At 40.8% G+C, this 25,865-nt stretch overlaps 1 protein-coding gene across 1 annotated transcript; it reads right to left on the minus strand.

Moving 5' to 3' along the window:
- Nucleotides 1–23,914: 23,914 nt before the first annotated feature.
- On the minus strand, nt 23,915–24,664 carry LOC147463912 (small ribosomal subunit protein eS4-like). Its single transcript, XM_086529740.1, has 3 exons — nt 24,503–24,664; nt 24,043–24,325; nt 23,915–23,973 (listed from the first exon to the last, which is right to left on the minus strand). The coding sequence occupies exons 1-3, from the start codon at nt 24,662–24,664 to the stop codon at nt 23,933–23,935; spliced, it is 486 nt and encodes a 161-aa protein (XP_086385866.1). The 3' UTR covers nt 23,915–23,932.
- Nucleotides 24,665–25,865: the final 1,201 nt, after the last annotated feature.

Raw genomic sequence — 25,865 nt, forward strand, 5'->3', positions numbered from 1 at the left:
TTAGCCGATGATCTCTAGCAACACTAAATCTACATGGTCGTCACAAGCTCACCTTGTTAACTAAAAATACTTTGGATGATAGCCACAAGAAGTCACCGTCGTTGATGCATAGATTAGGTCATCATTTATGATCGCATGCACGGATGACTAATTTGATGACTCTTGCACTACATTGAAACCTGCTGACGTCAGCTGTTTGCTATTGCGGCTCTCTTGTGGCTTCCTATTGTGCTCTCCACGCTTCTCTACGCTTTTGTCGTCCACTTTGCTAGTATTATTTCTTTGCTGGAATCACCACGTGGCTATGGATGTTGAAGGATGGGAGCAGTTATTTGTCAGTCTACTGTGTCGCTCAGCAAGTGTAGATACCCATTAAATCTCTAAGGTCTTATACCTTTGTTTTTGCATGCTATATAATATATATATATATATATATATATATATATATATATATATAACCTTTGGATCTTGAAGTTCCTTCCTCTCTTGGTCTCTTGAGATTCTTTCCAAGACAAGAGTTTCTATGAGGGTCCTTCGGGGTTTGGATAGATTTCAATGGATCTCCCGTGTCATTTAAAAAAAAAGTCCTCCTCTTTGGTCTATCTTCTTCTCCTTCTTATTCCCCTCGACTTCTTCTTATGGTTAAACTCACTCTTTCTTGAACTAAGAACTAATTAAATTCTAACAATACTATTCAAAGTCTCTCTAATTAAGATCTCACTGGTTGACTATAAACTTATCTCACCTTTCATCATCTCTCTTTCACTACAAAAAAGGGGAAAAAAACAAACAAGAAAAAGAAGGATCAAGAAAAGAAAGACTTAATTGTATCTTTGTTGCACATAGTGATTAAGGAATGAGGAGCATTAATCTGAGCTCTGATACCACTGCTACAATTGAAAGGCAAGGTAGCCATGCAAAATAGCAAAAACAACATACTGCAAGCCATAAATCAACAGAACCGTATACTTGGATAATCGCACCAGCACATAATCCAACTATAAACGTATATAGAGAGATAGAGTGCGAGGTAGAGTAGGAAAGCATGTGCAGATAAACCTCCTAGACAGGAGTACTACACTGGCCGGCGAGGGAGAAGAGAGGAGAGGAGAGAAGAAAGACACAAGCACTGGGTACAATCTCCCCCCGTGCAAGAGTGATCGTTTTCCTCTTGCACGTATTTATTTATAGATTTCTTGAATGCTCAAAGTGAGTACAAATTGCCCGACTGAACACAATAATGTTCATAGGTCCTAAAGAGAACTTGAATAACAAAAATGTATATCTTTAGTCATAGTCCATAGCTCAGTTAGTATTTTCCACCTGTCAGCTGCAATAAATAACAACATATCAATTTCTATTACAACTATAGCCCATAGGGGTAAAAAGTGTCATCCAATCTCGGCCTCTAAGAGATGCCAATACTCAAGAATGTTAGCCTTATCTGTATGAGTTAACATCCCTATTATGCATTTAGGAAAATATTCATATCATAAAGTATGACAATAAAAATTACAACAACTCCATTATATGGGTATGTGGAGGCATTTCTAGTGATAAAAAACTTTTGACTATCAACACGTGATCAGATGATTTATTATTTGGGAATATAAATGAAAGTGTTCCATTACAAACCAAAGAAGGGTACATTAGAAAGATAATTAATAATCATATCTTCTAATGTTGTACAACAAAGTACACAACATGGGTAGACTCCATTAGAAGATAACAGTAGTGACAAGAAGAAATAGCATCATTGGTTGAGTCCTCTGTACTTGGGGCTTCAAACCACTAGAATATCCGCAAGGGTGTGATACTGTCTGTGGACTTGGTATTTCCAAAGACAAGACTAGTTTACATCATGTATGTGGGACGGGTGTCTAACCTCACTCCTATCTTATTGACCATTAAATTGTCAATCCATGGGATGAAGCTGATTCAACTAGTACACAGAGGCTACAACAGGTTGTCAATATCTCAAAAAACAAAAAACAACTCGCATCGAACTCAAGCTACACTCAAGTGACTGAAATCACCAAAAGCCAATCGCTCATTGGCAAACAAATCACATCCGTTACAATATCAAATGACATTCAAATGTAACGAAACTTCTAGGAAAAGTTTATAAGACCTAAGCACACATGCTTATGGTCTCAAATCCCACTATAGGTCAAGTGCAAAAATCGCGATTATTAACAGCAATGGATTTTTGACCTAGTCATTTTCGACCCAGAATGCATCTAAATGCTTAACAATGATGCCCCAATATCCCACCTATACTTAGTTTTTGATTTTGAAGTGTAAATTCCTACTTATGATGAAATTAGACCGCGTCAACGATGCCAAAAGCTATAAAATACCGTGAAATGCTTACATCAATGCGTAGAGCTCTTACATGCGATTGCAATGCAACAGACGCGACTGCAATGTGACAATCGGAGAGGGAGTAGGAAGCGTGAGAAGGAGAGAAGTGAGCACCGTTAGCTCACTCTATGTATTTCATTATCCAAAACTTGAAAATAACTTACAAAAATTGGCTTTTATACTTTAGCCAAGGTTTTTGGTGGTGAAAACTAATAGTCTGGGAGCTCTAACTAAAGATGGGTAAAGATAGGTTGATAGAACCTGGAACCTTGTAGCCCTGGCTCATCAATTACAAAGTTTATCCATAAAATAGGAGTTACAATATTCTCGATTTATCAAAATAACAAGTGTTTTTACAATGAGAGCTCCAAAAAATGGTATCTGAGTTAGCTTGATGCTAACATTCCCCCCTCCTCGTCTGTGTCGTCCCTTGACACAGCTTTATGGGCTGAAATAATCTTTGGGTTGACGGCTGGTGAGGCGGTCTTTAAGTGCATGTAGATCCTTTTCGTATCTGATCTTTCTCTCTTTGTCTGGAACCTGCAAAAACTGCATAGTGACTTTGTTCTTTAGATTGACTGCGGAGTAGCCTACGAATCTGGAATTCAGGTTGCTGATCACTGGCCCAAAAATCTTCGTTCACCAAGTGAAAAACCCTGTGTAGAACGCTTCCTCAAATGCCAACATATTATGAGAAGGTAAGAACATGCAGCGGACGTAGAAGCCATAGAGGACTTATTTGGAAGGTTGATCACTTAGATCGTAGCATAAACCTTTATTTCCCTCAAGGAAAGACATCCATGGGGCTCCTGCTTGCTCTGGCTCATAAAAAACTTCAATGCAGGTGAGCAGCATTCAACAAATCTTGTAAAGCATAGCACATGAAAGATCAGGTAGACTTTTGAAGAATGACATGGCGCCCGTTAGGGTTTAAGTGCATGTAGAGCCTTCGTATCTGATCTTTCTCTCTTTGTCTAGCACCTGCAAAAATAGCATAGTGACTTTGTTCTTTAGTTCGGCTGTGGAGTAGCCTACGAATCTGGAAGTCAGGTTGCTGATCACTGACCCAAAAATCTTTGTTCACCAAGTGAAAAACCTTGTGTAGAACGCTTCCTCGAATGCCAACATATTATGAGAAGGTAAGAACATGCAGCGGGCATAGAAGCCATAGAGGACTTATTCGGAAGGTTGACCACTTAGATCGTAGCATAAACCTTTATTGCCCTCGAGGAAAGACATCCACGGGGCTCCTGCTTGCTCTGGCTCATGAAAAACTTCAATGCAGGTGAGCAACATTCGACAAATCTTGTAAAGCATAGCACATGAAAGATCAGGTAGACTTTTGAAGAATGACATGGCACCCATTAGGGTTTTCACCATGTATTCTTCTATCGGTGATTCCTTTTCTAGAGCTGGCAGTCTTGGATAATTCAGCCATGTTGGTCGCTTCTTTGTTATTGCCTCATGTGCTTGCCACGTTCTTACTCTTGGTACATGACAAAAAGTTAAATCCTTTTGAAGTGCCGCATGTGCTCTTATGAACAGAATCAAGTATCTTGGATTCTTGTTCAACCAGTTCTTTCTCCACTTAGGGTGAACCTCATCTGTGCCTTCTACTTGCATGTCTTTATAAATTCTTTTCTTGACCTGTAGCAGCTCTACCTTTATCAAGGGATATGGCAGTGATTGCTGATGCCATTGTGCATTGGTTTGATCGGAAGTGAGTTGAGTAACATTGACAGAGTGAACAAATCTCAACTCCCAATGCATCGCTGCTTTCCACTGCTCATCTGTCTCCTGGGTAACCTTTTCTTTAAGTGCATCTTTCTCAGCTTTTGAGAGCTCGACCATTGGCACTTCATCAGCTTCTGATAATGGTACTTGGAAATCTTTTTGCCACCTAGACCTTCTGTTGGTTGTGTTTCTATCTCAGCGAAAGAGACTGAGGGAATATCAATATGTGGCTACTCTGATGTACCTGCGTCTTCTTGTGTCTCTTGCTGTCCATCGGCTATTTACTTGAGCAACTCTTCTTCTTGTTGTACCCGCATTAATGCCAGGTCTCTGCGTTGTGATTGCTCTAGCTTTAGCTCTAGCTCAAGATCTTTATTCTTTTTCTCTAGTGCTTTATACACTTCGTCTGTACCTTTGATCGAGGCAACTGCGGGATTTTCTCTTATTTGTCACAAAAAGGTTGCCTAATCGTTGATCCTCTACTCTGAATATTGCAATGAGGCGTTTGATACGTCTAGCTGTACTTGGATCTTCTGCACTGACAGAGTTGTAGTTGAAAGTTCGTTAGTAACCTCTGTCAACTGTTCTTGTTTGGTTTTGCAAGCATCTGCCAACTTCATGAGAAGTTCACCTAACTCTTCCATTTCATTTTGCTATTTGTCTCTTGTTAGCTAGTGTTGTTCAGCTTCAACTTTCAATTCTTGGACTTGCTCTTGTAGATCAGTGATGACATTTAATATGTCCTCTAACTCTCCTTGGAGAGCGTCGATTACCATCTCCAATTCTTTAGCCTTTGTGCTGCGGTTAAGTGGTGTCGATCCTAGTTTTTTTGTCATATCTTGCATTTGCTTTGCATATTCATTGACTTGCAGAATTACCTCATCATTTGTCTACCAGTCTTCATTTCTTGTGAGCTGCCTAGATGTTTTGGCAATCTCTTGTGATTCTCTTGGTGGGGTTGTGGTGGCTGTTTGTTCCTCCCCTTGAGGCTATGCTTGGGCCTCTTCTGCTTTGTCTGCTTGAAGCTTCGTGGATGCCTCGGCCATTTCTTGCTGGGTGGTGGTGGACGGGGTTTCCCTTGTTTGCTGCTCCTTTGTTTTCTCAAATGTTGTTGACTTCTCTGGTGCAGGACTTGTTGCCCTTTCCGGCTCTGGTTCTTTTGCTTGGGCTTGCTCCTGAGTAGTTGATGCCTGTTGTGAAAATTTTGCTGCTTTTTCTGTTCAGGCTCTTTTTCTTTAGTGGGATCACCTTGTGTGGTTCTATCTATTGGTGATGGTGGAGGGCTTGGCATGGGGTGGTCGTGCTGTTCCATAGTAGGTGAAGATGGTCGGGGAGACATATCCTTTTGTTCATGTTGGGTTTCAGTTTGTTGTGTCACTTTGGCTTGTCCTTGTTGCTCCACCGCATCTTTAGCTTTTCTTTTTGCTTCTTGAGCTTCTTTCACTTTCAATGCCTCCGCCTCCTGATACATTCTTTCCTATAGATCCTTTGGATCTTCTGCTTCTCTCCGTTCAGGATGCTTTGTTCTTGGTACTTTTACTTCTATTGGTACCCACTTTGCAGGGTCCTTGACTTGAGCTTGGCGGCTTTGTTCATAAGAGTGCTTCTCTCTCTCAAACCTTGATTTCTTCTGTTGAGGTTCCTCTTGATGTGCGTCCACTGCTTTTCTTTTCATTTCTTTGATGCGGGCTCATCTTTCCTCATTGTCGGAGCTTTCACTGCTATGCCTTTCTGGAGAACTCTCGACAGAATCTTCATCAAAATTGGAAGTTCTTTTGGTGGACCTTGTGGCTCAAGGGGATGGTTTTGCAGGCATAATCCATTTGTTTTGATCTGGGACAGGTGGAAAATTGTCTGACATGCCGATAGCATGGTAGGCAATTCTTGTGAGTACCTCAGGTGATTTGAGATATGTTATCTTACCCTCTTTCTTTGTACCCTTTAGTGTGGACAGAACATACTGTGCGTGGTCGATGGGTTGCCTGGTTGTTGACTTCAACACTTGTGTAAAGGTAGTTGCGTCTACATGATTGGGTGTTGTGTATCTTGGCAGTCTCTTCGCGAGAAAGTGGAAGTGTTGGTGGTATAACCGTGCTGGTTCCTCCACTTGCTTCTGGATAAGATCGGCAAATGTTGCAGTAGCGGTTTCCTTGGTGAAGGTACCTGCCGTCCTTCTATCTTTAGCTCTCATGGTCATCCCTTCTGTCGGCAATTTGAGAGCTTCGACCACTATCTCTTTCGTAATTACCACTTCGACCTTGTTCCCTTGCTGGTCAAAGATCTGGGCTGTTCCATCTTCCGTGATGGTGGATAGGAACTCATAAGCTTTCTAAAAATCTACTCCACATGGCTCTTGGTCGTAGAACTCTCTAAGCCCAAGCCTTCTGTTAGCTTATTTTGTTTATGGCTTTGCTACGACATCGTAGACCTCTCTTGACAAAAGTTGTAGTTCTACCTGATGTCCTTCTTCACTTTTGAATCTACCTGTGAATACCGTGGTGTTGTTCTCCTCCAACTGTTCTTTCGACAGATAGGTTGATTTGGCTGGATTGAATGAACTAGGGTCCACTTGGTATGGTGGTAGCTCTTGCAGCTTCTCTTTTTGGGAGACCCTCTTCTTGGCCTTCTGTGCAGCTTGCATGGCTCCTGCTAATTGAATAGAGTGTGAAAGTTAGAAAATTTGGCAGATTTCACCTTGGAATGTCCTTTAGTCTGAATTACTGAGAAATTGAGTCCAATTTGCCTCAAATCATTTTTTAAACATGCATAGATGCATAAAAACATGTAAAGATCAAAATCATGAAGTCCAAACAAAAAAATTACAACAAAAGTAAATAATCGCGATTATTTACAACTGAGTAATTTTGTCAACTTTTTGCAAATTTGGCACCATAGGCTTAAAGTATATATAAATTAGATACTCTGAGTGAAGTGTGGGCTCATTTGAGTGCACAGAGTGAGAAAGGTGCCAGATTTAGGCTTTAGGTCTCTGAAACAGTAGATGTAAAGGAATTTTGAGATTTTGAGCTCCAAATTTGTTCAAACTTGGTTAGTGGGCTTAGAAAATCATGTAATTTGGTCCCATGATGGCAAAGTTGCAATTTTTCCCTTCTTGGGAAAAAAGTAAATAATCGCGATGATTATTAACTTTTTCATCACAATGAATTTTTTTGCACAACTTGGTTCTAGGCATGGTGTAGACCCTCCTGTGTATGTGATATGAGGTGATTTGGATCAAAAAATGTGACTCATTGTGAGGGCCCTACCCAGACTTGACCCTACTCAGCTCCCTCAATCCTCCAGACCATTCCAGGGAATGACGTAGATCTATCTGCAGGTATCCCTCCCACTTGGGACTCACACTTAGATAGGACTCCGGCCTATCTCGAATGCCAACCCAAGGGGTTACATCCCTTCATTCAATGATTCTATCCGCTTCTCACAATCAATCTGTCTTGACAACTTTCTACACCCAAAATCGTGGTCCTTAGTATTGATTCTCTTGATCTTTAACTTGAGGATCTGCTCTTGCTTTCTTGTTCTCCCTTACTTCATGGTGATAACCCCTTTTTTTCCTGACAAGCAGACACAACAGCTATACCTTTCTCCTAAGAAGAGAGATCTTCCAATCCTACCTGGTCTCGCTCGTCCTCGGTTATCCATTTTTATCCCACCTAGTCCTAGCGTTTTAACATAAAATTTTTAAATCAACATCCGGCCATCTGACCCTTCGGATCCGCCCACCCACTGAACCATTTCATGAAAATCCCTTCACGAGGTAGTACTTAACTACTACAAAATCAGGAAGACAATAGTCTATCAGACATCATCAAACAACAAGCAGCGTGCAATCCATTGCATACCCTCGTTCATAGAAATTCATCTGGTTGTTCCCACCAGATCTTTATTTAAAAACCTTTAATTCATTTCCTTTTCTTTATTTGCTATAATTAGCTTGTAACTAGTTTCCTAACTAATCATGCAACACATTTAGTTTCAACCAATTCATCTTGCCTTCCCATTCAGGACAAGATAATTGGTTACAAGCCATCAAAATGGCATCACCTTCACAATATTTTCCAGAATTAAGTGTTTGGGAAAGGCTCATCAAGTAATTTAATCATTCCTTCCTAAGCATATTATTTCGAGAGGTATAGCACCATCTAGTGACAGATGCACAGGATAGCCCCTATATTCCTAGCCTTTCCAGTTCCTTTTTAAGCAACCAAGTCGAACAAATTTCCTTAATTAAATTCACATCATCCTCCTTGAGTATGACCTTCTCATCCAACTATTGGCATCAGGCCATACCCAGATTATGGCTGATTTCCAATAAGATACCGCGGGTACTTCATCCGGCAGGGCAAAAATAAAACAAACGCATTCATCCCTTATCCCTCGGGCATGAATGACATAGGTATAACAACTTGCCTGTTATGCTGCCCTAGCCAAAAAGGGCCAATCCCCGTCAAGTTCCCCAAGAGAATCCTCTCAATGGGCCGGCCTTTCAATCAAATTGACTCCAAGAAGATCCATCTTGGTTTTCGGTCATTTCCAGACAATCTTCAAAACTCTAAGTTAAATCTATGTTTTGCAATGGGCTATCCCTATCACCTCTCGAGATTCCTTTTTAACTCCTAGTTGGTAGTTTCCAGGTTCATTCATTTATCAACCTTAATTCCTACTTTCATTAATTATCTACCAGCCAAGTTTATTTAGAAAATACAAGCGAGTTTTTGCCATAGGCATTTGATGGTTAATGTCTCTTCGGAAATGCCAACTTTTTAAGTTCAATCCTTGTTTTGTACGATTCCCAGGTTTTCGCAATCCTTTGCCATCCATGGGGAATCTCCATGGAAGCATGTAGAATTTTCGGTTTAAACAACACGGAGATCAACTCCGTGAAGTTATCCCCTATCTCCCCCATCCCGTATTTACAAACAAACTTGAAATTGAAAACTTTAGAAATACTCTTCAATACCAAAAATTGAACTACTATAGATCTTAGAAAACTACTCTTTTCTTACGGAGCCTAGCTTTCCATTTAAGAAGCTAAAAGGTCATCCTATAATCTATGAGTTTTCGAGCTTTCCATTAAAGCTTAAACCTAAAATACAAGGTAGTCACTAAAGCTTACACCTAAGTGAAAAGTTATGATTAAAGCTTAGCTTAAGAGTGAAAATCTACCTTTGAAACTTAACTTAATGATGCATAGATACTGTTAGCACTTAACCCTAATTGCGAGGTTTCCATTAAAGCTTAAACCTAAAATACAAAGTAGTCACTAAAGCTTACACCTAAGTGCAAAGTTACCATTAATGCTTAGCTTAAGAGGGAAAATCTACCTTTGAAAATTAACGTAATGATGCATAGATACTGTTAGCACTTAACCCTAATTGCAAGGTTTCCATTAAAGCTTAAACCTAAAAATGCAAGGTAGTCACTAAAGCTTACATCTAAGCGCAAAGTTACCATTAAAGCTTAGCTTAGGAGAGAAAATCTACCTTTGAAGCTTAACTTTATGATGCATAGATACTCTTATCACTTGACCCTAATTGCAAGGTTTCCATTAAAGCTTAAACCTAAAAATGCAAGGTAGTCACTAAAGCTTACGTCTAAGTGCAAAGTTACCATTAAAGCTTAGCTTATGCGAGCAAATCTACCTTTTAAGCTTAACTTAATGATGCATAGATACTCTTTATCACTTAACCCTATTTGCTAGGTTTCCATTAAAGCTTAAACCTAAAAATGCAAGGTAGTCACTAAAGCTTACATCTAAGTGCAAAGTTACCATTAAAACTTAGCTTATGAGTGCAAATCTACCTTTGAAGCTTAACTTAATGATACATAACTATCATTAATACTTAACCCTAACTCCAAGTTTACCATTAAAGCTTAAACCTAAAATGATGCACATAAACCTTCCTAGTATTAAAATGCATGAATTAATTAATCCTACTAGAAATGAAGATTACCTCCTCTAAACAAGAGGGAAGTTGGGTTGAAGTCCTTCTTGAAGAGATGTGAGGCTCAAGGAGAAAAGAAAGGGATTTAGGATGAAGAGGAAGGAGAGAGAAGCTTCTTCACAAAACCCTCAAGGGTTTGGCCTTCAAGAGAGGGAGAGAGAAAGAGCAAGGTTTAATGGAAACCTTGATTTACTTAAGCATAATCTTGAGCATGTCAAGTATGCAAGTAGCTTAGGAATATGTGTGTAAACTTACAAAGGAGAAGGGGTGCTTATATAGGAAATGGTGGGTGGAATTCTCTTCTCAATTCCTATTGGACCCCAAATTCTCTTCTCAAATGCTATTGGACCCTATTTCTCTTCTCAAATGCTATTGGACCCCAATTCTCTTCTTAATTCCTATTGGACCCCCAATTTTCTTCGTAGTTCTTATCTCTTAACTTTATCTTTGAATCAAGTTAGTCCCCTTTTCTCCCAGTTCCAGATCTAGATTAGTTCCTACGCGGATCTTCACGAAGAAGTATAAAACTAATCTTAATCTTTTTGGAAAAATATAGGGATGACGTAATTTATTATCCAAAATATCCTTGTCTTTTCATTCTGGAGTAAAGTCTCGTTGTCTGCATGACTTCTTTGTCGGTCTTGCTTTTCTAAATTATTTTCTAGGCTGAAAAAAAAGTTCCAAATGGCTCTAGGGTTTAGGGAGGGACCTTATGAAAGGGCAGGGAAACTGAACATGCTCATCACCACCCAGCCATGCCCTATATAGGCCCTTGGTCTTCTAAATATTGGGACCCCCTTGACTGCATGTCCGTCCTAGCCCTTAGCCCGGACTGGTCCTACCATTGTCCTAACATTACTCCCCCCTTGGAGAAGCGTTTTTGTCCAGAAAACACAAGTGATAGTATCTTCATAAGAGTACTAATTTTTTCTACCATAACATCCCACATGGATCCAATGGTTCATTTGAGCGGAACCCGGTTTAGTAGGAGGTTCAATGAAACCAAGAGTAACATCTTGATTTTCTACATTGTTGTCCATTTGTAACCATTTGATGGTACCTGTTCCTATCCAAACATAGTGTGTAGACTCCATTTAGAATGTTCATGAGCATGGTAAACGAGTTTATAACAACAACGGTGTACCAAAAAGAGTACCTCTTGTCACTTTCCATGAAAGTAAGTTGCTGACATAACTCATCAGCCAATTTTAAGTCCTTGACTTAGTCCCAATTTTCATCATCAGTAAACAACCTCACCCTAACGAGTGTTCAAGGTTGAGAGCCTGAGTTATACATGAAGAGACTACCTAGTCGCAACATGCGTTAACTGATAGTAAGTAAACTCCAAAAAGAGCAATAAATGCTGATGAATTTGATTGCTTGGTGCTAATGTACGCACTTTGCATATCCTGTAGCCCAAGATTACACTTTGTAATCTGTCCATCCTCTTGGATACTGACAGTACTGAGGTGTGTTTCCCCCACGATTTACAGACAGTCTTCCTAGACGACTGGTAAACGGGGAATCACAATAGCATATAACATTTTTGAGGAATCAACAATGTTCGGAATAACCATCGTGGTTAACTTGAAAAATCCACAGACACCTAAACCGAGCCATGACCTCTATTGGTGATTAGTAGACTCAAAAGTAATCTCATATAGCTAGTGCACATAGAGTGCAAAAATGCTTCATAAGCAACAACCTGAGGAATATGCATGCCGTTCCAAATCAACCTTTGCTAAACACTAGGGCCCATAACACCTAGTGTGCATGCATTTAGCAAAAAACAAATCCGAACCTGTATTTCCATGGTGATCTTTTCTTTGCCAATATTTGTGGCAAATGTGATGTGCTTAGCACACAAAAAAGGAATGTAAATAGTTCTGAGAAGAAAATAAATACTTTCAGTTGTTGCAGTCTTTGGCAAGCTTTGCTGAAACGTCTGAATCACAATAGAAGGTGAAACATTGATCACTTCTAGATACAGAAAATGAAACTTTTTCATTAACAATTTATAGCCTTGCTATATGTATAAACAACCATCTATAATGTTGTTTAGCAGTACTTGTACCTTAACAAGTCATTCTAAGTATCCAACAATTTCTGGCTACGAAATTGCTCTTGATACATCGTGCTAAAAATGGTCTAGAAAATAGATGTGACCAGCACCTAGGGACTTTGTTGTGACACATAATTGAAATAATGGCGCTAGTGTCAGTCCAGAGACTCATACTATCCACATGTGGAATATGTCTCATGTAAGGATGTGTAAAAAAGAACATCCTTCAAGTACAAGATGTACTTGTGTGTGGAGGTAACTGCAAACACTCTACGACGGGAGTGAGAGGGACCCTCATTAGCCTTGCTCCAAACTTGCTAAACCGAACTCCTTGAGTTCCTAGACCATGTTGTATCCCATGTGACAACATGTGCCAAATTGAACCCTACAAGTAGGTTCCTAACAGCATAAGGCAGAAAGATAGATTGGACACTTGGCCCAAAATACTTTGTGCCGACATGCCCTTGGCATGGCTCTGTAAAATTCAAGCGTACTTATACGTCTTGAAAAACCGAGCAAAGCATACTAAAAATGGAATAACACCAAATCAATAGATGCGTACCTGGAGATTTGAATGTAATGTTCACTTACCCGTATTCAAGTGGAGAGGAGCACGTCCCCTACCTGAAAAAACAAAGAGCATTGCATTGGGAACCCTGGGTGTTGCCTTTGCAATCCAAGCCGTTGGATTTAGAATCTACATAGTTAAACCCCTTGGTCAGACTCTTTGTAGAAACTGCTCAACTAGCAAATAACGGTAACCAGCATAGTCAACCGTGTACATAATGATTGGAATCAACTTGAAAAGTGTTTTTGGTCGCTACTGCGTGGTACATTGCGGAAGTCTTTCCTTGAAAGTATAACTGGGAGAGATCAACTGTGATCCTCAATGCAGATCAAACTGTGATCCTTAATGCCTATGGGGTGATGTAGCAATCACCCGCCGGGTCTTACCCCAAAACAGTATGTCCATAGATACTCCGTAGTGCTATAGAGAGAGCAGGAGACCCACACAAGTGAACTGCCGAGCTCTTATGGATAGCCATGCTCTCACAACTGTTTGCTGCATCTATACTTTCTTGTAGAGATCAGCTGCTATGAGTTGAAGATTAGCAAAAACTCAACTTGAGTGTCACACTGAAAATATGTAGTGCAAAAATGACACCCTAAACATCCGTAATAACAAGACTCTTGCTCATCCATTAACGTCGATATGTTCAATGTGTACTCCACTGTGCAAATTTGTTCGATCCTAAGAACAATCACCCAAGGAATGCCAATAGTTGTGCCTTACCCAAGATCTGACAATGGCTTTTAGCCAGCCTGTGTGTGGCTCCTAGCTCTTACGGCCATTAGTGTTCAGTCGATAAACCAATGAAAACTAATGTGAATTGCATCTTGGCCCATTTCTAGTGGAGTGTTAGAGCACCTTGGCTCATGCTGACTCCCAAACAAAACATGTATGAAAAGATTCTTAGAAAGTTTTCATTATTCTTGAGAGAAATAAGAAAAAGAGAGAGAAGAAGAGCATGCTGGGCTGAGGAACTTTCCTTAAATTTGTAGAGTGTGTGCCCAGAATGTGTGCTCTTAGACACCTTATGCCCAAAGTGCAGCTTATCCTATAAGCATTCCACAATCTGTCTGTACGACGCTCTCATCGAGAGAGGCAATAGAAAATACAAGTTAAATCTTGACTATCTACCGTGTAGGGTGGTCGTGACTGTATGAGGATGACTTGAAAGGGGCACCTTGCCGGTGAATCTAGTTGAAATTTTAGGTTCTTTTTAGTATTGTTGAGTGTCGATAGCAACCAACAATCCATCCGTACTCTGTCCTTTTGACAGAGTTGCAAGTGTGTTAGCGGAAGCGTAATGCATGAAGCGGCAGAATTGAATTCACGTTACTAGCATGCCTTGCATAAAGAATGGTAAGCTCTTGCGCAGAGTGATGGCCTCAACCGCCGTGAGAACCAAAACTGTAAGTACCTTGCACAATTTAGACTGGTAGGGATTCTATGAGCTAATATCCCCTATTTTGCCAGTTCCCTGAAGCCGGGCTTCCTATAAAATTGCCAAAGCACTTTGCTTTGCACAATGACATTAATTGCCAAGTAAAGTGTAAACAGGAAGAAACAAGAAAAACTTAAACTTGGCTGACCTGGTCGTTGTTGTAGCAACCAGTTGTCATGAAAGTTGGGAGAAAAACCCATTCCAAAACGGCCCATAGCCATATCTGCACAGACGCCCTTGTATGTCCTATACACCCGTCTGGTACATAAGGCCATAACTTGCAAAATTGAATCCACTTGCAAACACCTTGAATATTCCTTCCCCATTGTGTATGCTCATAGCATATGCCAAACATGGGGAGTCTCAATGCCAGATGCCTGGCTTGAAGCCTTGCTTCGTATAAATAATGTTGTGGTCCTAGCCGACAGAGTCGGTTGTTAAGATACAGATATCATGAAGAAAAGAATCGACCTTGTCGAGTGATTTCAACTGAAAGTAACTAGTACTATGTGGCAAACATCCTCGGTCTGCTTTGAGAAATGGTGACAAGGAGTCGGCCATGCCGAGCAACCTGCCGCCTTGCATCCAATCTAGCAATAGGATGCGCCAATCTCCTTGAGAGTCTGAAACATGGCAAACGTGTTATGCTTTTCCAATTATAAATATGTCCCATATGCCAAAAGTGTATACAGGCACTTCTGTACATGAATGATCAATCCTGTTAGTCAGTCCTCCATGTCAAGAAATGGAAGTGACTAAAGTCAATACCAGCCATGCTGTAATGACAGTCAAGCCTTGCTTGATATAATTATGTCTGCTCTCATGCCAACAAATGCTATTGATGACAGATGTCATAGCAAAGAGAAGTCGACCTTGTCGCTCATGCACATATAAATGACTGTAGCTAAATGTATATTTGATTAAGAAGTTAGAAAAATACTTCGAGTGGAGATATCTCTTACCTGCGAGATTGGTATTCCATTGTTCGTAACAATCACCACATAATGTGGTTGAACGATGTAGAGGGATAGAAGCCATGCTTCTCCGCAACCCCAAACTCAAGGCTCTTGCCCGTTGTCCTAAAATCCACCATGCCGATCAGCAATCCAAATATGCAGAACAACGTTGCATCCATGAGCCAAACGAGCAACAGGCCTGGTTAACATGTCGGTCGACCACTATGGCTTCCTCGACATGACTTGGCCAATTCCTTTGTTAATCGGCTCCTTTGCTGATACCTGTGAGCACCGTAGCGGAGAACCATGTCCGCTACCATATGTGGGATAATCACAGCGCGGAACCATGTCCACTACTGGCTCGGATGTTCCATACTGTATGTAATGTGACCGCCATTGATGAGACACCGTCAACAAGTGTAGCATGCCAACATGGATGCTTTCTCAGCTTTTTGCAGAAAATTTGAGAGCCCAAGACGGTGGCCCTTGGCCCGCATGATGCCATGCAACAAGCATGGTTCTTTTTCTCATCCATGGGGTGCGGTCGTGCATGCATAGCATGGGCTGTAGCCCTTAGCAAGAGTGGGTGCCCAAAATAGGGCGCCCAACCTTGGATTCCAAAAAAAAAAAAGTTAACGTATAAATTCTACGTGGCCATGGCGTTACACAGAGCCGTTGACGAGCTGTGAGAAAACGTTGATGGCGTCCTCCATGGGTCTTCGTTGCGGGCGAGCCTGTGACGAAATTTCCTGGCGCCGCCATGGCGACTCCATCAAGCCTAGCAAGCGCCGTTTTCCCGATGGGCAATTCCGCCCACTGTGTGTGTGCAAGCGGTGCTTCCTACGGCCCTGCATGCTCTTCTTTCCCGGCCTCAACTGCTAAGGGATCTTGCTCACGTCCTGGATCGGCCTCTTGAGCCCACCATGGAAACTCTCATGAAAGAGAGAGAGAGAGAGAGAGAGAGAGAGAGAGAGAGAGAGAGAGAGAGAGAGAGAGAGAGAGAGAGAGAGAGAGAGAGAGAGAGAGAGAGAGAGAGAGAGAGAGGCCAAAGAGAGAGAGAGTCCTTCCCCTTCCTCCTAGCTCTCACCTCCCTCCCTGAGCTCTGATACCAGTGAAAGGTCAGGGGAACTAAACATGCTCATCACCACCCAGCCATGCCATATATAGGCCCTTGGCCTTCTAAATATAGGGACTCCCTTGATTGCATGTACGTCCTGGCCCTTGGCCCAAACTGGTCGTACCATTGTCCTGACACCTTATAAACTCCCCAACAAAAAGAAAGAGTTGTCCTCAGCTTGGGACATGCTTTAGAGAGTAGACATACTCCATATTTGGTCAACTTATGATTGAAGATGGTCAGTAACTTTAGGGTATTTAGATTAAGGATAGTGAAGTTGGTATGGACCTTGAATAATACACTTCTCTTCCATTTTTTAGCGCTGACTCAAAATTCTTAATCATAAAGAATTCTTAATGACTCGGGGTTACTTTAATTACTGAGTGTGATCTTACTCAACTAAGTATTTTTCCTTTGGTGTGACCGGATTGTGTTTCTCTTGTTAGGTATGAAGATCATTTCTTCACTTCACTCTCTACCTAGCCTTAATACGCTTACCATTCTTACCTAAATTAACCTTTTTCCGTTTTGAGAGTCGACTCATTTCTCTATTGATATCATCCAACTAATACCATGTTCTTGACAGTTAAAGGATTTCATACCGATCTTTCAATTAATCTTGCAATTTCTCCTCCCTTGTGTACCCAATTTATTTCGTCCATCCTTTTTTTCTCTTTTGTCTATAGCTTACTGCCTCATCCTTCACTTGGTACTCAGATATTCCATGTATCATAACAATTAGACTTGTAAAACACCATAGACGATTTAAATCTCAAAAGAATTGACTGACTAGAGATGCTTGAGTTCCATAAATATGACGATTGATTACATCCGCATAAAAATTACTTAAAGAGTGTCATCTATATCTTGAAGAATAATTCTAAGTTGTTCCAAAGAACCAACCAAAATATGATCAAGGGTTTGGAGAAAAATTGATTTGATTCCAAATGATGAATTACATGGGCTCATCCTCCAAAACTTGGAAATTGGATAATTAGCTGGTCCCAGTCCTCCCAGGATGCATCTTCAATAGGATAGCCCTTCCACTTGATTAGTACTTCTTGAATTTTCCTGTGTCGGAGTTGCTTCTCTTTAGTTTCCAGAACTTGTTCTGGTTCCATTTGAAATTCTTCTTGATTGATGAGAATGGTGTCATCATGATTCAAAACATGTAGAGGGTCAGCAACATATTTCTTAAGGAGGCTGACATGAAAAGAATTATGATGCGCATGTGAGGCGGTAAGGCTAACTTGTAGGCTTGTTCTCCTATCTTTCTAAGGATTCCAAAAGTCCCACAATATCTGAATGCAAGCTTACGGAATTACCCTAGCTTTAAGGATCTGCGTTTGGGTTTGACTCTAAGGAAAACTTGTTCACCTTCACCGAAGCTTCTAGCGGAGTGGTGAAGATCATCGTAACTCTTCTGCCTATCACTAGCTCTCTTCAGGTTGTCTCTAATGACTATAAGTTGATGATCCATCTCTTCCATGGTAGACTTAGCGGCAGGAACCATGAAGAGCTGGGTCGGCTAATCGAAGAGGGACTAAATATTCTTGACCATACAAGGCTTTAAAGGGTGACATTCCGAGGCTGCGATGGTGAGAAGAGTGATAAGCAAACTCAATTAGAGGAAGAAACTTGATCCATTGCTGAGGCTGTTAGTTGCAGTATGCTCGAAGCATATCTTCAATGACTTGATTCACTCGCTCAGTTTGACCATCAGTCTCCGGATGATATGCTGAGCTGAGATTCAGTTGGGTACCCAGAGATTGAAACACGGCTTGCCAAAACTTAGAAGTGAATTTGGCATCCCGATCACTAATGATTCTTGCAGGGATTCATGTAATTGTACTACCTCTTTGACAAATACTTGGGCTATGTCGATGGTGGCGGTTGTCTGCTTGACTGGAATTAGATGAGCCACCTTAGTGAGCTTATTTATTATGACAAAAGTAGAATCATAGTTTCCAATTGTCTTTTGGAAAAATTTGAGTATTGTCCGTACGTTCTTGTCTTGAAATGTCAGTCTCTCCTTTTTAATTAAATTCTTAAGGACATCGCTATTTAGTGCTTTCAACAAAGGGTCTTCTGTCTATGATAGTCTTGAGGAAAAATTCCAACTTTGAGTTCTTGGCTAACTCATAAGTTTGTTTTCTTATTCTTCTTTAGGGTGAAAATGTCTGCAATATTTATGAGCTTATCTATTACACTTTTCCATCTTGATTCCTTGTGAGTTTTTAAGCACGTCTCCTTTACTGTCTTTTCCTATTTGACTTGAGATGCTATAAGTAGAAGTTTACTTTTAAAATCTAGAAATAATATTGGACCATACCATATCTCTTTGGTCCCAATCCCAGCTTTCTCTCATCATTGCAATTCGTAAATTATTCAATAGTTGTACGCATTCCCATTAACCGTGTAACTCCAGTCGACCCACATGTTCTCCATTTCTTAGTAGGAATGGCATTTTTCTTAGGAGAGAAAAGTTCGATAAGGTGTCTCAACATGACTAACGTGTTCTTTGGTTCGGCTAGCCCTATTCTTTTAGGACTATCTTATAAACTTCTTCTTCTTCTTCTTGAATATTCCAAGCCATCAGTAATTTCAAAACAACTCTTGCTATATATACTTATAGCTTTATCTGTGGATAATCATAAGAACTTCTTGGATTTCTTCATTATTATTCAAAATTATCTTCTAGTCAATGTCACAAAAATTAATTCTTCATGTGGTAGCTACCTTACCCAATCTTGCTCCTTATTACTAAGCTTAAGGGAGAATGATAAGTAAAGCTCAATAAAAGTTTCATCCATGCCACTTTCATGTGTCTTCACACAAGTGCATGCGTTTTCATTCATGTATGTCACTTCCATACGTCTTTGCACAAGTGCATTACCTACACTTTCACAAATTTGTATATCATTCATTTCCAACTTTACTCACACTCCCCACTTGCTTAAATCCCAGGGACAAGTATAGGTTTTTGGAAGTAAGAGCTCCCTAAAATATTCCAGCATAGCTAGATTTTCACTCTAGCGTAGCTGCTTCCATCCTCTCATAGATAATCCGTTGAATTTCTTCTGGCAGATCCCAAGCCATCTTGAAAATTTTGGAATAATTTATTGGAACATAAAGACTTAATTTTGTAATATATTATTAAAATTTGGGTGTAGAATAGACTGAGTTGTTTCTCCCTCATGCATTAATCCAAAATTCCAAGGTCCAAGATTCAAAATTAGGCTCTGATACCACTTGTGAGGGCCATACCCAGACTCGACCCTACTCAGCTCCCTCAGTCCTCCAGACCATTCCAGGGAATGACGTAGATCTATCTGCATGCATCCATCCCATTTGGGACCGAAACTCAGACAGGACTCCGGTCTATCTCGAATGTCAACTCAAGGGGGTACATCCCTTCATTCAATGATTCTATCCGCTTCTCATAATCAATATATCCTTGATAGCTTTCTACACCCAAAATCGTGGTCCTTAGTCTTGATTCTCTTGATCTTTAACTTGAGGATCTGCTCTTGCTTTCTTACTCTCCCTTGGTTCATGGCGATTACCCCTTTTTTCTGACAAGTAGGCACAATAGTTATCACTTTCCCCTAAGAAGAGGGATCTTGCAATCCTACCTGGTCGCGCTCGTCCTCGGTTACCCATTTTTATCCCACATAGTCCTAGCGTTTAACATAAAATTTTTAAATCAACATCCGGCCATCTGACCCTCTGATCCGCCCACCCATCGAACCATTTCATGAAAATCTCTTCCCAAGGTAGTACTTAACTACTACAAAATCAGGAAGACAGTAGTCTATCAGACATCATCAAACAACAAGCAGCATGCAATCTGTTGCATACCTTCGTTCAGGAAAATTTATCTGGTTGTTCCCACCAGATCTTTATTTAGAAACTTTTAATTCATTTCCTTTTCTTTATCTACTATAATTAGCTTGTAACTACTTTCCTAACTAATCATGCAACACATTTAGTTTCAACCAATTCATGTTGCCTCCCCATTCAGGCCAAGATAATCGGTTACAAGCCATCAAAATGGCAGAACCTTCACAATATTTCCCAGAATTAAGTGTTTGGGAAAGGCTCATCAAGTAATTTAATCATTCCTACCTAAGCATTTTATTTCGAGAGGTATACTAGCACCATCTGATGAAAGATGCATAGGATAGCCCCTATATTCCTAGCATTTCCAGTTCCTTTTTACGCAACCAAGTCGAACAAATTTTCTTAATTAAATTCACATCAGCCTCCCTGAGCATAACCTTCTCATCCAACTATTGGCATTAGGCCATACCCGGATTATGGCCGATTTCCAATAAGATACCGCGGGTACTTCACCCGGCCGGGCAAAAATAAAACAAACCCATTCATCCCTTATCCCTCGGGCATGAATGACGTAGGTATAAAAACTTGCCGGTTATGCTGCCCTAGTAAAAAAGGACCAATCTCCGTCAAGTTCCCCAAGAGAATCCTTTCAATGAGCCAGCCTTTCAATCAAATTGACCCCAAGAAGATCCATCTTGGTTTCCGGTCATTTCCAGACAATCTTCAAAACTCTAGTTAAATCTATGTTTTGCAATGGGCTATCCCTATCACCTCTCGAGATTCCTTTTTAACTCCTAGTTGGTAGTTTTCAGGTTCATTCATTTATCAACCTTAATTCCTACTTTCATTAATTATCTACCATCCAAGTTTATTTAGAAAATACAAGCGAGTTTTTGCCATAGGAATTTGATGGTTAATGTCTCTTCGGAAATGCCAACTTTTTAAGTTCAATCCCTGTTTTATACAATTTCCAGGTTTTTGTAATCCTTTACATTCCATGGGGCATCTCCATGGAAGCTTGTAGAGTTTTCGATTCAAACAACACGGAGATCAATTCCGTGAAGTTATCCCCTATCTCCCCCATCTCGTATTTGCAAACAAACTTGAAATTGAAAACTTTAGAAATACTCTTCAATACAAAAAATTGAACTACTTCTATCGAGCTTAGACAACTACTCTTTTCTTATGGAGCCTAGCTTTCCATTTAAGAAGCTAAAAGGTCATCCTATAATCTATGAGTTTTCGAGTTTTCCATTAAAGCTTAAACCTAAAATACAAGGTAGTCACACTAAAGCTTACACCTAAGTGCAAAGTTAACATTAAAGCTTAGCTTAAGAGTGAAAATCTACCTTTGAAACTTAACTTAATGATGCATAGATACTGTTAGCACTTAACCCTAATTGTGAGGTTTCCATTAAAGCTTAAACCTAAAATACAAGGTAGTCACTAAAGCTTACACCTAAGTGCAAAGTTACCATTAATGCTTAGCTTAAGAGCACAAATCTACTTTTGAAACTTAACGCAATGATGCATAGATACTCTTAGCACTTAATCCTAATTGCGAGGTTTCCATTAAAGCTTAAACCTAAAAATGTAAGATAGTCACTAAAGCTTACATCTAAGTGCAAAGTTACCATTAAAGTTTAGCTTACGAGAGCAAATCTACCTTTGAAGCTGAACTTTATGATGCATAGATACTCTTACCACTTGACCCTAATTGCAAAGTTTCCATTAAAGCTTAAACCTAAACATACAAGGTAGTCACTAAAGCTTACATCTAAGTACAAAGTTACTATTAAAGCTTAGCTTATGAGTGCAAATCTACCTTTTAAGCTGAACTTAATGATGCATAGAAACTCTTATCACTTAACCCTAATTGCGAGGTTTCCATTAAAGCTTAAATCTAAAAATGCAAGGTAGTCACTAAAGTTTACATCTAAGTGCAAAGTTACCATTAAAGCTTAGCTTATGAGTGCAAATCTACCTTTGAAGCTTAACTTAATGATGCATAACTACCATGAATACTTAACCCTAGTTCCAAGGTTACCATTAAAGCTTAAACCTAAAATGATGCACATAAACCTTCTTAGTATTAAAACACATGGATTAATTAATCCTACTAGAAATGAAGATTACCTCCTCTAAAAAAGAGGGAAGTGGGGTTGAAGTCCTTCTTGAAGAGATATGAGGCTCAAGGAGGAAGGAAAGGGATTTAGGATGAAGAGGAAGGAGAGAGAAGCTTCTTCACAAAACCCTCAAGGGTTTGGCCTTCAAGAGAGGGAGAGAGCAAGAGCAAGGTTTAATGGAAACCTTGATTTACTTAAGCATAATCTTGAGCATGGCAAGTATGGGATCTTACCATGCACCAAACGAGTTTTTCCGAGCAAAGACAAACCCGGGCAAGTGTTTGTACGCAATTAGTAAATTTTATCATCAACAAAATATTTATTGTTTGTTATATATTGATGCACTAGAACAAAAAGAGTTTTTAATGGATAGACTACCTCCTAAATTCCAAAAGATTAAAGTTTACTTTTGAAAAAAGTAACACAATATTTAAAAATATTATCTTCTGGCTCAATCTCTATTTATTTAACTATAATCGCCTCTGCTTCTACTCTTCTTTGGCTTGGATTTTTCTCGCTTGGGTTTCATATGTTTGAGCAAATTTTTTTGGAAAGAATACGGATTGGGATTGGCTAGGGTTGAGCGATCGAAGCTAGCACTTGCACATACAATACCTCATACTATAGAAACAAAGTTGCACGATATAGCCGAGCATTGGACGGCCTGTACCGAAAAGCAACTGGATGGAGAGAAGAGAGAGGTAGAGGTGATAACAATGCAACTTTACAGAGCGTTCCAACGAGCGAGAAAAGTGATGACGAGTGAGATGGCTGCAACAACACACACACACAGAAACCCTCACTCTCCTCTCTCTCTCTCTCTCTCTCTCTCTCTCTCTCTTTTAAAAAGAGAAGGAAGCGTCAATGCAAATTTGCTAAAAAAGTAGTACATGAGAGAGCTAGTATGATGGGGAGAGAGAGAGAGAGAGAGAGAGAGAGAGAGAGAGAGAGAGAGAGAGAGAGAGAGAGAGAGAGAGAGAGAGAGAGAGAGAGAGAGAGAGAGAGAGAGAGAGGGATGGCTTCTGGCAAGCGCATGGTCGCACTGTTTTTGGTGCTAATGGTGGCGATGGCGGGACTGAGTGGTGCCGCAACATAGACGCCTCCTCCGACACTACATTGCACGTCCCTACTGAATCTGGTGCCGGCCTGCTAGGCTATGACTCTCTATGTGTGAAGCTTACCTTGCCCAACCTATCGCTCACCACCTGCCTTGGCCTCAACATCAACATCTCCCACATCATCTTCGGCAACAACGGAAGCTGCATCTGATCACCATCGCCTGCATCAACCTGACTCATCATGCACTTCTCTTCATTTATGGTCATTTGTAGTTAGATTCTGTATGTTGAAATCAACTTCTTGTTCTCTATGATACTAACTGCTTTCCCACATAGATGTTCTCTCTCTCTCTCTCTCTCTCTCTCTCTCTCTCTCTCTCTGTGAGTAAAAAGCAGCTCTAAAGACTCTTGCTCACCATGACAGCACAATATAAAACTTAGATACACCTCTTCAAAATTCCTCATTTGAGATATCAAAAGCACAACCTTAATCCTAATAAGAAGCTTGGATACACTCATATTAAAATGTCCCAAAAGTAAAAGAAATCATAGCATTCAAAATTAGCTTGAGCTCAAAAATTTCACATGAGCATAAGCCAAGCCTGATTCAAAAGACTCTTTGTGTCAAGAGACCCTAGTACTATACCTCAAAAGGGAACATCAATCTGCAAAAGAGAAGCCTGCTCAAAAAAGAAACTCAAGCCACAGTTCCCTTTAGAGCTCCTACTTTTTTCTTGGCTTCTTCAACAATAGATAGCTTAATACCCTTTCCTATTGGTAGTGTCACCCAAGGCTTTACTCCTTTACCAATAGTAAAACACATTGCCAAGTTGGGTGGCAAACTCTTGATCGGCAGTATCTTGTACGTGCAAAATTTCAAAACTTCCCTTATGCTTTTCACGGTGCTTGATAATCCCAATCCTACCTCTGTTGCGACCACAGTAACCATAACAATGTTGCCAATGTCAAACTTGATGAACTCTACAACCTTTCTAGTCTCAATTTCAATTTTAATGGTGTCATTGGCCTTGATAAGGGGATCTAGATAGCCAATGGTGCACCTATCAAATGTAGTGATGTAGGGAATCCCCTTCTCACCGAAGTAAGCAGCTCAGACCTTGCATAGCTTGTACTTAGACTCTTCAAGGCCGATGGAGTGCAAAGTAAATCTTCCCTTGCTATCCTAAAGCAATCGGAAGTTCCCTCCGATTTTTGCAATGGACACAACATCCATAAACCTAGCACGGTAACACTTGTCCGTCCTTACTTTCCCATCCATAGAGATGAGTCGCTGCATCACAATGGCAACCACTTCACGATAGGTCAAGGCATACTTCAGACGATTCCTCAAGAAGACAACCATAAGCAGACATTCCCTGGTCTTATGTGCTTGCTGCATGGGGCATGGTGAGCCGACAATTGCTAGCATGGCTCAGAGGTGATGCTCAACAGAGAGGCAACATATCCATAGCTCATCTAGAGTTGGCATCATGTCCAAGAGGTAGAGTTGGCCAAGGAGTACATGCAGTAGCACTATTGTGCTTGGACAACGAGAAGAAATGGCAAAGACTGAGAGTCAGCCATTGTAGGAATATCCGGTTGATTCGACTCCCTCTCTCAAGTGAATACTATCAAGATGCGCCTGAGTGATATAAGTTGAAGCTCCACTTGCGGGGATGCACCCCTAATGGGGTTTTCAAGCTGAGACTAGAAGGGGGCAAGGATCATGAGGGACTCAAGAGAATGGAGAGGCTGGCGCCTTCCCAGGGTTCTGAAGAAAGAAGACCAGGACTAGGTTGGAAGGACGGTTGTCCGAAAGGCAAGGCTGGTAAGGATGGTTGTCCAACTCCGAAAGGACATAGCAAACAGGAAGAGCTCTATGAAGTCGTCCAGAGGAGCAGAGTAGCGCGTCCGCAAGGTGTTTCGGAAGCTGAGAGAAAAGGTTGTTGCTAACTCTCTCGCCACTTGAAAAACTCTCTCTCTCTCTCTCTCTCTCTCTCTCTCTCTCTCTCTCTCTCTCTCTCTCTCTCTCTCTCTCTCTCGACGCTGATGGCTAGAGAGAGGCAAAGAAGCCTGAGGGATTTTGAACACGTACCTTCGAAGAGCATGAATGAAAAAAAAACTGTCTGTAGCTGTTCGCGCTGGCGCGGATGGCTAGAGATAGATTTTTGTTTTCAACCCTGTAGCAGCGTGCGTACCCTCGATCTCTACCCGAACCTAAATTAGTAGTAATAAGACATGTCACCTATTGGCCCTATCAAGCTTCTCTCTGTGCGAGGGTGCCTAAATCGAGAGCTGGCAGTGTGCAAAGTCGACACAGCGTCTCCGGGAAGAACTGATATCATATAGGCTAGAGTCCTCTAACTCCTACTGTGCCCCCCAGCCCCCCACCCTCACACACGGAAGTTGGAACATGAGGGGCCTGCCGCATGCTCTAGAGAAGAAGCAATTGTAACAGTGATGCTGGGAGTACCCGTCTGGCGCAGCATCTTGGATTGCAGGAGAGGCCGCAACACACAACTCCGCCTGTGGGCCATCACCATGCCAATGCATGGCCATGCCATCGATTGATGCGATTGTCCATGAGGCTGGCCTGCGCAGGCTTCAAATTATATCATCACTTTTATAGT

This window comes from Adiantum capillus-veneris, chromosome 2 (genome assembly GCF_014529385.1).
Source record: "Adiantum capillus-veneris isolate H3 chromosome 2, ASM1452938v2, whole genome shotgun sequence".
Lineage (NCBI taxonomy): Eukaryota > Viridiplantae > Streptophyta > Polypodiopsida > Polypodiales > Pteridaceae > Adiantum > Adiantum capillus-veneris.

Bases quoted from the DNA above. Each gene is read 5' to 3' on its own strand.
- LOC147463912 (XM_086529740.1), bottom strand. From the start codon at position 24,664: ATGCTAGCAATTGTCGGCTCACCATGCCCCATGCAGCAAGCACATAAG. The intron at 24,326-24,502 runs GTAAGGACGGAC...TTCGGTGAGAAG, and splicing joins TCATCTCTATGGATGGGAAA to GGGATTCCCTACATCACTAC. The intron at 23,974-24,042 runs GTAAAGGAGTAA...TTGTTGAAGAAG, and splicing joins GGCAATGTGTTTTACTATTG to CCAAGAAAAAAGTAGGAGCT.